At 39.8% G+C, this 18,928-nt stretch overlaps 1 protein-coding gene across 1 annotated transcript in view; it reads left to right on the top strand.

Moving 5' to 3' along the window:
• LOC306867024 (uncharacterized protein) overlaps nt 1-9,647 on the top strand; it is a 39,015-nt gene extending 29,368 nt beyond the window's left edge. Inside the window, exon 5 of the mRNA XM_079412489.1 lies at nt 8,141-9,647. Within this exon, the coding sequence (XP_079268615.1) occupies nt 8,141-8,321 (181 nt within the window). The 3' untranslated portion in view covers nt 8,322-9,647. The remainder of the gene's footprint in view (nt 1-8,140) is intronic.
• Nucleotides 9,648-18,928: the final 9,281 nt, after the last annotated feature.

The raw sequence follows: 18,928 nt of genomic DNA on the forward strand, positions 1-18,928 counted from the left end.
GAAGGAGAATGGACAGCTGCACTTCAGTTACTAGTGAAATAACTGCACTACTGAAGGGACGCTGCACAGAAGTTGGCACTAAGGAGTTTGATGTGAAAGCCGTAAAAGAATCACTGTTCCAATTATTGCAAAGAGATGACGCTAAGTCAATTTATGGATCAACTGTGTCACGAGCTGAAAGAGATAGTCAGCAGAGCAGTCATATGTCAGTAAAAAGGGCAGAAGCAGCGGCACGCCTAGCTGCCAAACGTGCTGAACTAAATAGAGAAAAGGACATCTTAGCTCAAAGAAAAGAGGTGCTAGCCCAACAAGAGAAGCTAAAGATGCTGGAGGATCAAAGGGATCTTGAAGTTATGGAAGCTGAATACATTGTGTATGCAGAAGAGGAATCAAAATTTAATGCTGAAATAGGAGATACTAAAGAGAGAAACAGTTTGCCTCCGTGTCAGCATCCACTGCAGCACATCAACTCTTCATGCTGCAAGGTTTCTGAAAATTCCTTAGCTCAACCTTGCTCGGAAAGGAAGCTAGAGACGCAAGTAAATGAGGTCTTGTTAGTAAAGGCACTCAAGGAATCCCTGGCAATGACTAAACTTCCAGCTCCAGAACCATTCACATTTACAGGTGATCCACTCAAGTTTATTGAATGGCGCACTTGCTTTAAAGCTTTGATTGAAACCAATTGCACAACTCCAGCACATAGATTGTTCTATCTGAAAAGGTACATAAGTGGAGATGCACTTAGTGTACTAGAGGGAACCTTTTATCGGAGTGATGAGGAGGCATACACACAAGCTTGGGATGCCCTGAACAAGCGCTATGGACACCCTTTTTTAATCCAAAGAGCATTTAGGGCAAAGCTGAGTAATTGGCAAAAAATTGGACCCAGAGAGTCACTGAAGTTAAGAGAGTTTGGTGATTTTCTAATATCCTGCAAAAATGCAATGCCTCATATACAAGGTCTAGGAGTTTTGGATGATTGTGAAGAAAACCAGAAATTGCTGCAGAAGCTTCCTGATTGGATAACAACTCGTTGGAATAGGTATGTTACTAAAGTTTTAGAAGAAGGGAAGCCATATCCAAGTTTCACTGAGTTTTCAGGCTTTGTTGCAGAGGAGGCCCGTATTGCATGTAATCCTGTTTCCTCTCTACATGCTTTGAAACAGGCAGAGGAAAAACCTGGGAAAGAGCAGAAACGTTTCAAAGCCAGTGCTCTGGCACAAAATGTTAAACCCATTGCAAAGAGTGTGAGTGCGTGGGAAAAGGAGAAAGGCTCTCTATCCAGCCCTTCGGTCACTCAGGATAAGAAACAAATAGAATGTGTCTGTTGTCAGCAAAATCACTTTATATACAAATGTGAAAAGTTTGCAGCAATGCCTCTTGAAGAAAAGAAAGGGTTCATCATCAACAACAAGATGTGTTTTGGTTGCCTCAGAGTAGGTCATATCTCCAAAAACTGTAGAAAGAGAGCTACTTGTAACATCTGCAGACAGAGTCACCCCTCTCCACTTCACGAAGAACGATCTCAGGGAGGAAATTCAGAAGCTTTACTTGATAAAAGAGCTTCCACTAGTTTGTGCAGTGTGGGAATGGACAACTGTACTCGCACCTCAATGATAGTGCCAGTATGGCTCTCTTGTACGACAAAGGATAGCCCAGAAACTCTAGTCTATGCATTACTGGATACACAGAGCAGTAATACATTTATTGATCAGGACATCTGTGACAAAATTCAAGCAAACACAGAACCTGTGAAATTAAAGCTGTCTACAATGACTAACAGAGCTTCAATTGAGAATTGTCACAGAGCAGCTGGACTACGAGTAAGGGGTTACAGTTTGCAAGATCACATTGAGTTACCACATGCATATACTCGAGAGTACATTCCCTTGGAACAAGACAGCATTCCTACTCGCAAGAAGGCTCAGAGATGGTCCCACTTAGTCAGTGTTGCTGATAAGATGCCAGATTTATTAGATTGTCCTGTAGGGCTTCTAATTGGCTATGATTGTCCGAGAGCTTTAAAGCCAACTCAAGTGATATCAGGGAAGAATCACGAACCATACGCAGTCAAAACGGACTTAGGCTGGAGTGTAGTGGGATCCATAACACCCAACATTTGCTCTAGGAATGTATCAGGATTCTGTCATCGCATTTCTTTAAAGGAACTCCCAGCTGTCACACCCGCATCAGTAATCAGAACATTGGAAGCAGACTTTCGAGATACAGAAGGTAAGGACAAGGCAATATCCCAAGAGGACATTCAGTTTCTTCAACAATTAAATGAAAATACCCAACACAACAAAGAAGGTCATGTTGAAATGCCTCTACCTTTTAGAGAACGTCCTCAATTAACGAACAATAAGCAACTAGCCATGGTTCGTTTGAAGCACTTGAAAAGAAAGTTTGAGAAAAATTCCAAGTACAAAGAGGACTACGTAAGGTTTATGGACAGTGCTTTTAGAGATGGTGATGTCGAAGAAGCAGAAGCCACATCAAAAGAAGGCAATACATGGTACATTCCACACCATGGGGTGTACCATCCCAGGAAGCCTGAAAAAATAAGAGTGGTATTTGACTGCTCAGCCAAATTTGAAGGCACGTCTCTAAATAACCACTTACTCACTGGACCAGACTTAATGAATGCTCTGACTGGAGTGTTGTGTAGATTTCGTGAGCAACAAATTGCAATTGTTTGCGATGTAGAGAAGATGTTCCACCGTTTTCACGTTAGTCCAGAGGATCGTGATTACTTGAGATTCCTATGGTGGGAAAATGGGGACACCGAAAAGGAACCAAAGGAATATCGCATGCGAGTGCATATTTTTGGAGCAGCATCCTCTCCAGGTTGTGCCAACTATGGCATGAAATATCTTGCCCACAAATATGGAAAGGACTACCCACTGGCAGCGAGCTTCATTCTGAAAAATTTCTATGTGGATGACGGACTTGTCAGCATTGATTCAAATGAGAAGGCCAAGAAGTTGGTTAACGAAGCACAAGAGGTCTTGGAAAAAGGAAAACTGCGTTTACACAAGTTTGTGTCCAACAGCAGAGAAGTCTTGAGTGCAATTCCTGAGAGTGAATGTGCCAGTCTAGGGAAGGATGTAGATCTGAACTACAATGACCTTCCAATGCAGAGTGTTCTGGGAGTAAAGTGGAACGTAGAAACTGATGCATTCTCATTCAAAGTTGACCTCACTGAAAGACCAGCCACTCGCCGAGGAATTCTATCTGTGGTCGCGAGTATATATGACCCATTAGGTTTTCTCGCTCCTTATATCTTGACTGGGAAAAAAGTGCTCCAAGAGATGTGCAAACGAGGAGTAGGATGGGATGAACCTCTTCCGTCTGATTTGAAGCCAAAGTGGGACACATGGCTCCATGACTTGAAAAATATCCAAAGGATTAAAATACCAAGATGCTTCATTCCTGAAAATATGGGCAAAATCCAGAAAATAGAGCTTCATCATTTTTCAGATGCCAGCAGTGAGGGTTACGGGCAGTGTTCATATATCAGGATTGTTGCTGATGAAAAAGTGCACTGTGCGCTAGTTATGGGTAAGGCTAGAGTGACCCCTTTGAAGGTTTTCAGCATACCCCGCCTTGAACTGACAGCAGCTACAGTTTCTGCTGCAGTAAGTCATACTCTTAGAGAAGAGCTTGATTTGAAAGTAAATCAGGAATTCTTCTGGACCGATTCCCAAGTAGTGCTAGGGTATATCAAGAATGAGGCTCGTCGCTTTCATGTCTTCGTAGCCAATCGGGTCCAGAAGATAAGAAACTCTACGGATCCGAGACAATGGTTGTACGTGGAAACCAGTCAGAATCCTGCAGACTGTGCATCTAGGGGTCTCAAGGTGGCAGATCTGATGGACTCAAATTGGCTGGAGGGTCCTAAGTTTTTATGGGAACGAGAGATTATCGCTGATGAAAAATCTCCAAAGCTTCTTGTAGGTGACCCTGAAGTAAAGGTCCTAAGAACAGATGCCTGTGTAAAGAACAGTTTTCTGGAAAGACTGTCAAGATTCTCAGATTGGAATACAGCTCTTAATACCATCGCTAGGATCAAAAGATTGGTGAGCAGAGACAGGTCAATGCTTATCAGTGTAGAAGAGAGAGAAAAGGCAGCTCATGTGCTCATCAAGGCTGCACAAAGAGAAGCCTTCGAAGAAGAATTCAAATGGCTCAGTCAAACCCCGGCTAGGCTGCCAAAGAATAACAAGTTATACCAACTTGATCCTATCAACCAGGATGAATTGCTCAGGGTTGGAGGACGGTTAAGAAAGTCTAATGCAGCATTTGAGTTGAAACATCCAATAATTCTTCCTAAGGAAGGTGTTGTCACACAACTAATACTTGACCATTGTCACAAGAAAACTCAACATCAAGGTCGAGGTCAAACACTGAATAAACTCAGAGCCAGTGGATACTGGATTTTGGGTGCAAGCAAGGTAGTGGCCAAGTACATCAACAATTGCGTTACCTGCAGAAAGCTGCGCAGACCAGCTGAAGAACAACGCATGGCTGATCTTCCAGCTGACAGAGTAGAACCTTCACCCCCATTCTCGTACTCAGGAATAGACTGTTTCGGTCCCTTCTATACGAAACAAGGTCGCAAGGAATTCAAAAGGTATGGTCTGTTGTTTACGTGCTTAAGCTCCCGAGCTGTACATATAGAAATGTTAGAGGACCTTACTACCGATACATTTCTGAATGCTTTAAGATGTTTCATAGCAATCAGAGGAGCAGTGCGACAGATCAGATCGGACCAGGGAACTAATTTTGTGGGGGCAAAGAATGAGTTGGAGAAAGGGTTGAAGGATCTGGACCAAGAGAGGATCTCTACCTATCTTGCAAGTAACCAATGTGACTTCCTTATGAATGTTCCTGAGGCAAGCCACATGGGAGGTGTGTGGGAACGCCAAATAAGGACAATTAGGAGTGTGCTGAATGCTGTTCTGGCACAAGCCAAAGGAAGACTGGATGACGCTTCATTAAGAACATTTTTCTATGAGGCAATGTCAATTGTAAATAGCCGACCACTCACCACCAACACAATAAATGATCCAAAGAGTGTTGAGCCTTTGACGCCCAATCATCTGCTCACGATGAAGACCTCAGTACCTCTTCCTCCTCCTGGCAAATTTGTCCGTGAAGATCTGTACGCTAGGAAAAGATGGAGGAGAGTGCAGTATTTGTCAGAACAATTTTGGAGCAGATGGCGCAAAGAATATTTGGTCAACGTAAGCCTCAGACAACAGTGGCACACGCCTAGAAGAAATGTTCATGTTGGAGATGTAGTAATTGTCAAGGAGGACAATATTCCCAGGAATGAATGGAAACTTGCTAGAGTCGTTGAGACAAGTGCAGATGATGATGGTTTAGTCCGAAAGGTTAAACTCCAAATGGGTCAAAGTAATTTGGGAAAGAAAGGTGAACGCATGACACAAACGTCTTTCCTCGAGCGTCCAGTTCAGAAATTGGTGATAATAGTTGAGAATAATTCCTAAACAAAGATGGAATAATGTAAAATAGATACATCTACATCCAAGAGAATTAGTCAAGCAGAATTACGTAAAATTACAATAATTCTTGTCACAAAGGTATTGAAAAGTATTTGAAAGCTAAGTGACAGCTTATAGGAAAATTACCAGATTGACTTAATTCTGATCAGAACACAAATCTTTGTAATTTTGGTGGCAGTGTAGCTGTCTCAGAAAAGGTTGTATTTGCTTTAAGTGTTTCAGTAATTTATTTTGTGGAAAAGTATTTAGTTCACAAATTCGGTATAATGTATCAATGTTCATTTGGAAATTGTATTATAAAGTTGTGTAATAGTGACACCTACAGGAGAAATAGGTGCACCATTGGTTGAATTTGTCACATGATCTAGCTAGTCTTTTTTAGATTCAGATCCACAAAGAAACGCATGTGTGCTGAGAGCTATCTGATATTAAGAGTGTTTGTTAAAAGGAATGTCTATATAAATATCTTCTAATGTCTCCTGTATTTCTGATTGGAAAGCGCACACGGTATGTGGTTTATTCTTTAGACTTCATCTGTTAATTTGCAATGATGTACTTTGTTTATTGATATTGGTTCAGTAGGAAACAACTGGTTAAACTGTGGTAAAAACAGAAACACTGTATGTATCTGAATGTTATTTTATTTGTTTCAGTTTTTCACGATGTCATGACTTTATGTGAAGAAAATACGAGCCAGATGGCGATGGCCATAATGCTTATGAAGATATTAAACGTTAAGACATCAGTTGAAGCGTCATTCTTTTAATCAGAAGAAAACAGTCAGGAGCCGTTACAAATGATGTCTATGAAAATGACTTTGTTACAAAGGGTGAATTTGGAAGAAAGACCACGGACAGTCATGCAACGAGAATCCAATCATCTGAACTCACAGGTACTGAGATTGACAATACATTTCATAATGTTTTCATTGACAGTATATTTTTCCATGTAATGTAGTTATGTTTTACATAACAACTCACATTTTAATAATGACATGGCTTACAGAAGGAAAGGTTTTTTACCTTCCATAAATGTCAGTTTTGGAAATTCTGACGATGACATTTTGAATAATCAAATAGCGGCAAGTTTCTGGTATAATCATTAAGCTTCTGACAGAACAAACATTCTGAGGTGAGCTGAATTTCTGTGCATAAAAAAACTAAACCTTTCCACACATCAGGACACACAACAGGAGAATAATAATGTCCAGCTCTGAAAAGCTGCTAGTATTAGTTGTTATTGTTATTAGTTAGTTGGTATGTAAAAGATGTATTAGCCTACATTTAGGTTATATTTTAGAATGCTCTCGTCTTCACTGGAACTCTCTGAAATTCAATAAAGGTACGACTCAGAAAATGGGCACAGGAGCAAGACAAAAGAAGACAGAAGATCTCTATGAAAATCCTGATCCTATGAGAGGTAACATTACAATGGAGATAAAAGACCCGGAAACACCAAGAATCCAGCCATCTGAACACACAGGTACAGAATGTAATAATTGAGATAATAATTTCCTCATGAAAATAGCACAGGCACAAACTTTCAAAGAGACAAAGCAGTTCTGCACCTGTGCTGTATTTAATGCTAGTGAAGGAACTAACAGCATGTCTGTGTTCTTCAGGAAGTGATTCAGTGAGGAACAGAAGATACAGATCAGCTGTAGTGTGTTCGGTTCTGCTGTGTGTTCTTCTGCTGACTGCAGTCATAGTGCTGTGTGTCAAACTCACTCAAGAGAGACAACAGCTCATATCCAAGAATGAAAACCTGATCACTGAGAGAGAGCTGCTAATGCTCAAGAACACAAACCTGACCAATGAAAGAGAGCAGCTAATGCTCAAGAACACAAACCTGACCAATGAAAGAGAACAGCTGCTATTTAAGATCACAAACCTGACCAATGAGAGAGAGCTGCTAATGCTCAAGAACACAAACCTGACCAATGAAAGAGAGCAGCTGGGAAATGAACTTCAGATTTGTGGTAACGTTTCTATTGTCTATGTAGTTATTTGCTATACAGCAGACATTTAAAAACCATGAGTTGGGTTGTGGTCTGTAACTTTCTGTACACACAATATATGATTATTTGATCTGTTATAAGACACAGACAGATGAGTGTAAATGGGAATAAAAATCTAACAGCTGAACTGCTTCTGTTAACAGTTGGATGGACTTGCTATCAATCCAGTTTTTACTACAAGTCCAATGAGAAGAAGAGCTGGACTGAGAGCAGAAGATACTGTACAGAGAGAGGAGCAGATCTGATCATCATAAACAACAGACAGGAACAAGTGAGTGAAAAGCAGTTTTATGTGTTTATAGTGTTTAGCAGCTAAATGAGAGATGATCAGATGAAGTGTGTCTATTCATGAAATAAATGTGCAACTGTTTCTTTTGCTCAGGATTTTGTTCAGAACATGTCTGGTGCTGATGTAGTTTATATTGGCCTGACTGATATTGATGTAGAGGGCAGATGGAAATGGGTTGATGGCAGCACACTGAACTCTAGGTGAGAAATCACTGAACTGATCTGATTATGTAATAAATGATTCTCAGTCAGTATCATATCACACAGAAAGCAGCACTGATCATCTAATGCTGACCTGTACTTTCAGCTTCTGGGCGTCCAGCGGACAAACAACAGAGCCAAATGGAGGAAGAGCGGAGAACTGTGCTGTGACTGTGGCTATACCTCCACCAGTGTGGTCTAATTTAGTAGGATGGCTTGATGTTGAATGTAATACAGCTTATCAATGGATCTGTGAGAAGAGGATTTCACAAATCAAACTGCCATAGAAACATCACACACCTTTTTGACACAAGTTCAACAGTTCAAAACTTGTAATAACTTCTCATGTAAAGCAGTATTTCTCAACCTTGTACCTGGCAAATGCCTTCAACTGCACATTTAGAATATTTCTTCTGTCAGACACCCATTTCATGTGCTTTAGTTTCTTCTAATGACCGGATGAGTTGAGTCTATGGAAGCAGAATAATGACAAGTTTTTGAAACACAAAGCATGCTGAATTCCACAAATTGAAAAAAAAAGATGCATTGCAATAAACAGTGCTTGCATTTTAATGCCTTGTATTTCCAGGACTTGCATTTTTAGGTCCTGAAATTTAACATAGTTGTTTATTTAAGCTGTGAATGTTTCAATTCAAAATATTTCAAACACATTTTCATAATTCAAAATTCATATTCACCTTCCAGAATTCACTTCCAAAATATTCAATCTGTTTAAAAATACGATGTATAATATTCGATCTTGAATTTCGGTCATTTTATTTCACTTTCCATATTCGCTGCCACAAATTATGTGGCTAAAATTCGTCAGAAAATGCAGCATTGCAGGAATAACAGTAATAGGAATAGCAGTAGAGCACCGATGCATGATCTCCAGCTGATGTTAGCCGCTCACCAGCAGGTGGCGCAAGCGGCTGTTGATGAAGGCCATATGTGGATCAGGTCATTCATTTACAAAAACTGATTTGTAGAAATGGAGCAAGTAAGTAGAAGTTTTAATTATCGGGGCCAGTATAAACATGTGGAAACACTGATTGTGTGTATGTTTAATTCAACATCTTCGCTGTTTCCCGTAGCCTACATGTAAGCAGCTTTCTCTACCACAAAGGAGATTATAATGCTCTTTTACCCAACGCTGAAGTACAGAACCGCTTTCGGTTGCTTAGTTTCTGTAACTTTGTATCATGGCTTGTGTGATGCTGTGCTGTAATACCAGGGTTCCCCTCATACGTCACACTCCAGGATTCCCCAACGACGGTTAAACAAAATTATCAGTTAAAGAAAATGCAATGTTGGTGAGAGTAGGCGGCTGCAGTGAGGGGAGGAGTGACATAAGCGCAGTCAAAATGGACAGTGGTGGGCCGGAAGGTCCAAAAATAAGACCACCGACTCTCCTCAGCTGGCGACTCGCTTTCCTCACGCAGAGGACCACTGACTCTTTCTTCACGTATACAGGGACTGAATATTAGAATTAAAGTGATTTCTATATTTTATCCAAAAGACTAGTTAGATATGATATTTAAACATTCAGAAATGTGTACAGTGTATTATTTTTTTGTTTAACTTTCATTACAATACTTCAATAAAATAATGAGAAATAATTGCCTATTGCAAATTTATGAATGCATGGTTAACTTTTTTTCCCTGCAGTCACTAGGCTATATGGGATCAGTGAAAAGCACATTTTAATTAAGGTGTACCTTTACTCCATATAAGAAATAAAACTACTTGATACTTTGAGTCAGTAGAAAAGTATCTTTACTATCCTAATTCATTGGAACTGGGACATTAATTTTCTTCCACCTGTTCTCTTCTTCTGACTGTTAGTGTGTTATTGACTATTTCACAGGTACATATGCAATGCTTGTTTATGGTTCATAAAACAGGTCAAGGTCCTCATTCAGTCTAGGCACCATGACATGTGCAGACATATGAGGTGTTTTTCATTGTCTGGGTCCAGTGCTCCAATTTCCTGCAGATGCTGGAAAGCTGCATAATAATTGGAGGTAACTGCACACCACACATCCCTCCACAGACGCTCAATACGTTGGTTGTGGACACTACTTCCCGTAATATAGCTCAAAGGTGGCATTGTCCTGCTGGAGGATCATGTCCGGATGAGCATGCATAAAGGGTACCACATGAGGGAGGAGGATGTCTTCCCTGTACCGCAAGGCATTGAGATTGCCTGCAATGACAACAAGCTCAGTCCGATGGTGATGTGATATACCGCCCCAGACCACGACGGACCCCCCACGTCCAAATTGATCCCGTTCCAGGGTACAGGCCTCGGTGTAACGCTCATTCCTTCGACGATAAACACGAATCCGTCCATCACCCCTGGTGAGACAAAACCGTGACTCATCAGTGAAGAGCACTTTTTGCCACTGGTCTGGTCCAGCGAAGGTGGGTTTGTGCCCATTGGCGGCGTTGTTGCTGGTGATGTCTGGTAAGGACCTGCCTTACAACAGGCCTACAAGCCCTCAGTCCAGCCTCTCTCAGCCTATTGCGGACAGTCTGAGCACTGATGGAGGGATTGTGTGTTCCTGGTGTGACTCGGGCAGTTGTTGTGGCCATCCTGTACCTGTCACGCAGGTGTGATATTCAGATGTACCGATCCTGTGCAGGTGTTGTTACACGTGGTCTTCCACTGCGAGGATGATCAGCTGTCCTTCCTGTCTCCCTGTAGCGCTGTCTTAGGCGTCTCACAGTGCGGACATGGCAATTTATTGCCCTAGCCACATCAGCAGTCCTCATGCCTCCCTGCAGCATGCCTAATGCACGTTCACGCAGATGAGCAGGGACCCTGGGCATCTTTCTTTGGGTGTTTTTCACAGTCGGTAGACAAGTCTCTTTAGTGTCCTGCGTTTTTAGAACTGTGACCTTAAATGCCTACTCTCTGTAAGCTGTTAAGGTCTTAACGACCATTCCACAGGTGCATGTTAATTACTTGATTATGGTTAATTGAACATGCATGGAAAACATTGTTTAAACCCTTTACAATGAAGATCTGTAAAGTTATTTGGATTTTTACAACATTATTGTTGAAATACACAGTCCTGAAAAAGGGACGTTTCTTTTTTTGCTGAGTTTATAAATGTACCTTCAGTTGAAGTAAGGAGACATTCCCAGGAGAACATTGTTTCCTCCTCTGCTTCCTCCTGTTGGAACCGACCTCACTCCAGACGACTTTAAATAACAATCGGAATGGAACCCTTGTCAATCAACCCAGTCTCACGGCAGTTAGTGATATAGTCACGGAATTTAATCTATTGATTCGTGTTCATGGACACGAATTTCCCTCTTTTTTCGTGTAACTCAGCACGATATGTATTTCAATTGGAAATATCCTTTGTGCCCTCCAACACGTTTTTCTTTTTCCCACTGGGTACCACAGACACTGTATATTTTTTCTGATTTGTTATTATATATATATATATATATATATATATATATATATATATATATATATATATATATATATATATTTAAGCACTATTACTCAACATTTAATCAGGAGATTTTATCCTTTTTATTGCTTTATATTCTGTAAGCCAGGCCGCAGCCGCGGGTGAATTCTTCTCTTTGCGCTCAAACCACTGTCCAAGTCACGAGCTAATTACTAATAATCACATTTTGTTTAAATGTAGTTGATGCCATTAAACTCACATGGTTTAAATGTTAGAGCAACAATTAAAACCCGACCAATGGTTTGCTCCTTATCAGTGAAAAAAATTATAATAAAACACTTGTGAAAATAGGCTTGCTAAACAGGGCTAGCTAATTTCAATATAAGCTATCTCTATTAATAGACAAATCCAAGGCACTTCTTCCGGACCAAAATAATTTTTCATTTTCTCTCGATCATCGTGGTTCACGCACAACTTCACTGTAACGTGTCAGTAATAACAATATAACTTTGCCTAAAGTTACTGCACATAAAGTTTCCTTTAAATCTGGGATGAGGAACCCCAGACGCATGTTACATGCCTTTTAACTGTCATACAGGAAATTGGAAAATCTTGAATTTTTATTAATTTACCTTAAGTATTTATAAGAAAATGGGAATGTAATGATGGGTCAGAAGCATGTGGATCCATTTGCAGATAACTTTAATAATCAAAAGCAGGGTCAAACAGGCAGTGTTCAATCAACAATGGCAGGAATATCAGAGGCAGAAACGATACCGGGCAGGAGTCAGAGCAGGCAGCAAAACAGTCAGAGTTCCAAAGAGCAAGATCACAAGGGCAGGCGGCAGAGAATCAACAGTAGTCAAACAGTCCAAGATCATGCACAAAAGGGTCATAGAATCACAGGGTAAATGCTCAGAAATGTCAGCCGGGGCAAAACAAGACTGTGTTGAGTGCTGACGCAATGAGTGTGAGTGCTGTTTAAGTAGTGGTGGATAATGGGGAACACCTGTGCAGGCGATTAGTCTCTGAACAGGGTGTATGGGAAATGGAGTCCGGGAAAGTCAATACTCAGGAGAGGGTGCCCTCCGGTGGCCATCGGAGAGAGCCACAGAGGTCTGATTCATGACAGGGAATGTGATTCATGACTCTTGGGGTACCCTTTTTAAACCTTATTTTAACATAACTACTCTTCACTACATAATTAATATTTTCTGTTCTCCCTTGCAGATTCTGTCAAACGAGATTTACCCAACCCAAAGGCACTTTTAAGAGCAAACCTCTCTATCTATCTATCTATCCATCTATCTATCTCTACCTCTCACAATGCCAGGGGGGTCTACAAAAAAGATTTGTCCCTTTAGTCAGGGCATTTTATTTTGCGCACAGAATATCTGTTTGAATTTTAAAAGGAGCAGCCTCTGAAGCAGTGGCTCAAGGATGAAGCAATTGTCATGGTATGTATAATTTCTTACATAACATTAAACTGTCGGGATAAATTCAGTGGTACCATTTGTGATTACATGATCATGCCAGTGCAAGGTCAGAAAGGCATTGTTGTTATTATTATTTTATATCTTTTATATCAGAACAAATTTAAAAGTACAAATTAACTATCAGCTTTGAAGTTACTTTTACTAATGTACTGTTTTTATTTAAGTGGCAATACCCTTAAATAATCACATTTTAGCCTTAACACATCACAGTCCTAAATTATATACCACAGCAAAATTGGAACACACAACAAATATGAGAGATAGTTGGGAATTCTGAATTCATAAAAAAACAGAGACATGCATTATGACAGAATCACAGGTGCAATATAGTAATCAAACTTTCTTATCAAGGGTCAAATAACAAATGGACTGCATTCATTCTACTACATTCATACTGTACTATTTAAAGCTCTCTACAATGTGCACGTCAGCTGTAAATGTATGTGGAGTATTCACCCATTTGCCCATATAATCACAAAGGGTCTTATAATCTGTAGATTGTCACTGTCCAATTGTACAGTGGTTACACAATCTTGCCAATGTAGGTGCTTAACCTGAGCTACTAATTTTGCAAAAAGTTCTATGATACCCTCATGGTTTCAGATTAAACTTTTTGCTTTTTTTTCTACTGTATATTGAAGAGTTATTTCTTGCTTCTACTGTATGAGCCTTTATTGGTTGCACGTACTTGGTTATACAAAACATAAACTCACCATAAAGTAAAAAATCCTGAATCGCATTAACCTGTATGCATTCATCAATAGTGTTATATATTCTCAATAACTAATAAGCTTAGTTTTTTGTGCTGTTGTTTTTCTATTACTTTAAACAGCAAATACACAATGTTGTCATTGCAGCTTGAAAAACTCCATGCCATTGGATACAAGCCAGTTCTGCTTCTTGGCAAGGAGACCAAAAAGATAGAAAACAAGTGTGAGATATTAACCCCTCGCTGCACACTCTCCACCTATGAACAGGACTACCTTCAGAATTTTGGTTCATTTTCTGAATACCTTTGTGAAGGTAACATGCATGCACTCTATTTTTAAAGTCACAGTTCACAACTTGTGTTGAGTATGCAAAAGATTTTTTTTATCAATTTTTAGGCCAAAATCTTAAAGGGATGTCCCCGCTCTAAAACATAAATTCAGTCGTCAACTCCTGACTTCCTTGACAGTAGAATCTTGGGAGAGGTTTCCGTTTTTATATAACCAACACAGAGTTTGTTAGCACAATACTGGGTCTTTTCATACAATTAAAGTTCTTAAAGATTAATTTATCCTTAGACACAGCCAAACAGCTCTCCCTCAAACCATTTTGTAAGATTTGGCAAACTAATCTACAACTTGTCAGACAACTGTCTCCAAAAACCTTTCTACCTGTTCACTGCCAGTTTTTCTCTGCATAGTATTGTGAAGTTTGAAAGTAATTGCATAAAATTTGGGGATGAGGAACTATGACTGTTTATCAGTGTTGTGCAAGTTACTTCCAAACTGTAATACATTACAGATGACTTGGTACTGTTATTTAAAAGTAATTCCTTACCTTACAATATTACTGTCTGAGAATTGTAATGCGTTACATGACTCCTGTATTACTTTTGAGTTACTTTCACCAAAATATCTACAGAAGTAGAACTTAACATTATAAAATGACAAAATGTACTAGAGCCCTGCCCTAATGGCAAAGTGTTTATATTTCGTTCCGGCTTTCTATTAAGTACATTTAGAAAAAAACGTTTGGAGCATTGTTTGTTCATTAAATACGTTTTTTCTTTCTTAAAGTAACGACCAAGCGGCCAGCGGCAGACCGGCAGGCTTGAACAATTTAGCCTTCTCAAATCATCATGACTGGCCTAAAATAAAATCTATAGATATACTAAAACAGTTGAAGCATATAACAATGTTTAAACGTTAAACCTTGATAAATGTGCTCTGCATTAGTAGTTTGTGCGGCGAGTGGAAGCTAAAGCGCAGGACATGGAGGCACCAGTGCAATCAATTACATTTTTTTTTCAATGGAAACAACTTACGCCATAATTTTTGCTCATAAAGTTAAGAGTAATACATCATTCGTAACTGTAAAGGGTCTACTTTTATTTGTGTGCACTCACAATATCAACAAAACGTCCTTTTATCTTGAACAGGAGCGCTTCACAAAAATGAAACTAAAGTCAGCGAATACATGCCTCGCCGACATGATAAATATATCTTTAGAAAGCTTTAAATTACTACTTAATGAAATAAATTAAAACGTAAGCAAAAACTATTTAATACAATCGGCCCGAATATTGGCCCGAAGCCTGGGCCTAGAGACATAAAAATGTAGGAGCCTGACTTTAAATAACAAAAATAAATAAACTGGGGGCTAAAAGTGTGTTGTAACGCAAGCGTTACTGAACATGTACCGAGTAAAATATTACTGAAAATTGATTAGTAATGCCTTACACTACTGTGTTACATCAAAAAGTAATACGTTACTGTAATGCATTACTTTTGTAACGCGTTACTCCCAACACTGCTATTTATTTTCGTATTTTCGTATTTATCAGTCGTTGATGACTGAAATTTAGTTTTAGGGTGAACCATCCCTTTAACAATTGTCTTATTCACTCCCCAAAAGAGAGCAAGCTTTTGGGAATGATGGGAAGAGCACAACACATATGTCAAATTCCAGCTTACCACCTTTGCAGTTTGGCACCCACAAACCACAAAATTGGATTGTACGATTCAAACAGATTAACGCTTCAAACAAAGAGGTTAACCATGAGTTTGAACTGCACCCGTTTTAAGTAAGTAAAACATAACATTTGTTTAACTTGCACAGGTTGGAACCAGGATTCCAGTGGCAATGATGATCAGCTGATTACGCTGCACCTCACACCCTGTGACCCATTGGAGAACACAAGCAACTTGTGAGGACCACACAGGTGGAAGAGACAAGCAACATGCTGGTGGAGCAGATGAGCATCATGGAGGGGCAGGTGGAGCAGATGAATACTACAGTGGAGCAGATGAGCATCATGGAGGGACAGGTGGAGCAGATGAACACTACAGTGGAGCAGATGAGCATCATGGAGGGACAGGTGGAGCAGACGAACACTACAGTGGAACAGGTGGAGCAGATGAGCATCATGGAGGGACAGGTGGAGCAGATGAACACTACAGTGGAGCAGGTGGAGCAGATGAGCATCATGGAGGGACAGGTGGAGCAGATGAACACTACAGTGGAGCAGGTGGAGCAGATGAGCATCATGGAGGGACAGGTGGAGCAGATGAACACTACAGTGGAGCAGGTGGAGCAGATGAGCATCATGGAGGGGCAGGTGGAGCAGATGAATACTACAGTGGAGCAGATGAGCATCATGGAGGGACAGGTGGAGCAGATGAACACTACAGTGGAGCAGGTGGAGCAGATGAATACTACAGTGGAGCAGGTGGAGCAGATGAGCATCATGGAGGGGCAGGTGGAGCAGATGAATACTACAGTGGAGCAGATGAACATTTAATTGACAAGGTAATTAGGACCGATTTAAAGAGTTACAGTTTAAATTAGTAAAGGCTTGAAGTATTTGAACCATGGGTTACCTTAACATTACTCGACTTGTAGTGTTTTTTCCCCCCATAGAGCTTTATGCAGGTAAGGGCTGCATGATACAGTATATCTTTTCAGCATCGACATTGCAATGTGTGTCACATTGCAGGACGCATAATGCCATGTAGGGGAAAATAACTCAAACACATCATACTATATCTTTTTTGCTGCATGATACTAAAGTAAAATTTACAAGGTGTAACGTAAACCGTAATATGTAATTTAAAGTAAATAGTTGAATTTAGCTCAAAGGGAATCATTTATGATTTTATAGGGAATTTGAACAGAATCACTGTTTCACGGCTGATCACTGAGTCGGCAGCGATTTATTGACCAAGCCATATAACATCAACTCTGCACTGGATATTAAAATCCAAAATATAGTGAAAACACTATCAATAGCACAGTAACAAGATCGGCAGATTAACCTGTTTAACCTTCGCCCCCCATTTTGGGCCTCACAGGTGAAAATAACCTACCTAAATTAAAACGGTAACAGTTCCTGACAAAGTGTGCTTACACAAACAAATTAGGTATCTTTGGAAAGAAGACACTCTAGGCTTTACTATCCATCATCCAGAGTTGATAATGCTCAAAAAGATAAAAAGTTATAGACACTGACGTGCCTTGAAAAACATTTTTCCACACTGAATGTTTTTTTATTTCATATACAAATACATGAAATAAGTCCTGGAGCAATCCAGAAAAGTAATGGGCTGGAAGCCATGTGTCTCATGAGTTCATATTTCAAATTTGAAGAAGATACCATGAAAAATGACATTCCTGCAATATGTTTTCTGAAACTATTTATAGTCCCCCCCCCCCCCCCCCCCCCCCGTTTGAGGAAAAATAACCACCAAATGGATTGCAGAATTATACAAGCTATTTTAGTCATTATACATGTTCCTGCATAGTTTTTCAATTATAAAATAATAGACAGATCTATTTGAGCACAAAAAACTACAAAAATAATTAATGTATATAGTATGTATACTGAAGTATTCTGATTGCCAGACATGAAGTGATATTGCCAGACATGGTCATAGAGTCAGTAATCACACGCTGATGTGCTTCCATTCAGATGATAATCATACAGATGGGCCATATAATCAATAATAGCTGATCAATGAATCACAATGATAGCCGTCATAGAGTCGCTAATAAACACGCTGATGTCCGTCCATGCATATTATAATCATGCAGACACGGCCACATTCCCCACACAATACACACACACACATATAAAAAATGTAGAAGAGAAAAAAAAAATAAATCTTTTTGGAAAAGGCAGATCGCTAAGTTACGCCCCACTCGGATGACAGCGTCATAGCCTGCGTCACTCTTTCAGGAGGGAGCGCCAAATTCAAATAATCTATATTCCGCTTTTCCGAGACTTTTTTTTCCGTAGACGGTCTCATTCTGTTTGTAAAACTGTATGCTACAACACCGTGTTGTTTTTTTTACCACCAAGACGCTGTTTTTGAGCGTAATTTATTCCATAACGGACGCGACAAGGCGTGGCGGCAAAACTTAACTGAGTACATGAAACTCGCAATGGAAAATAAAAGAAATTAAAGTAAAAGAATAAAGGGATGTAAAGAGACTAGGTGGGATTTCTTCTCATCGTGGTGTTAAGTAGCCGCTGGCATGTAGGCCAGAGCATGCTCAGAGAGATTTTAAACTCGGCTTCTGGACACATCCCCTCTGGTGTCTTGACCAATTAGATAGGTCATAGGTAGATTAGATCATAAATCAGCATGTTATCAGTCACATGGTCCGAATTTTACACACTCTTGTAAAGTATACTTTTGGATGTGATTTCTATAACCAGAATATTATACATTTGACAAAGAATCAATTGGAAGAAACGTTTCGAGCTAGAATTGTCAAACGCATACATACCAAACACGAATATGAATCCTTCAGCTATTCAATAATGATTAAAAAGACATACATAATATTTGATTAAAACATGATAGTCTAATGTGTGGGTTACATACATAATATGGAGTGATGCATAAAAATGATTAGTTTCATTAAAATGAAAATGAAAGTCTTTAAGATGATTTTAGGTGCATATGAAAACGACAGTCTCGGTGTACAAAGGAATTTCAGTTTGGTTCTTTGTCTTGTATGGGGGGAGACCCGCCAGAGCAAGTCTGTAGCTTGTGATTTCTATCACAGATTTACATGTGACGGCCATCTCTTTGACCATCAATCTTGATTACTTGCCCCCAAATTTGACGATCTCCTTCCTGAATTGGAATTATCAATAAGTGTTCTTTCGTCTTAATGTTGCAAGCTGTTTTGTGAAAGAGGCTTGATTAGGCTTTCTTCAGACGGGCTGGAGCTAGGAATCTGATTTACAACGTCCTG

This window comes from Barbus barbus (assembly GCF_936440315.1).
Source record: "Barbus barbus genome assembly, chromosome: 4".
NCBI lineage: Eukaryota > Metazoa > Chordata > Actinopteri > Cypriniformes > Cyprinidae > Barbus > Barbus barbus.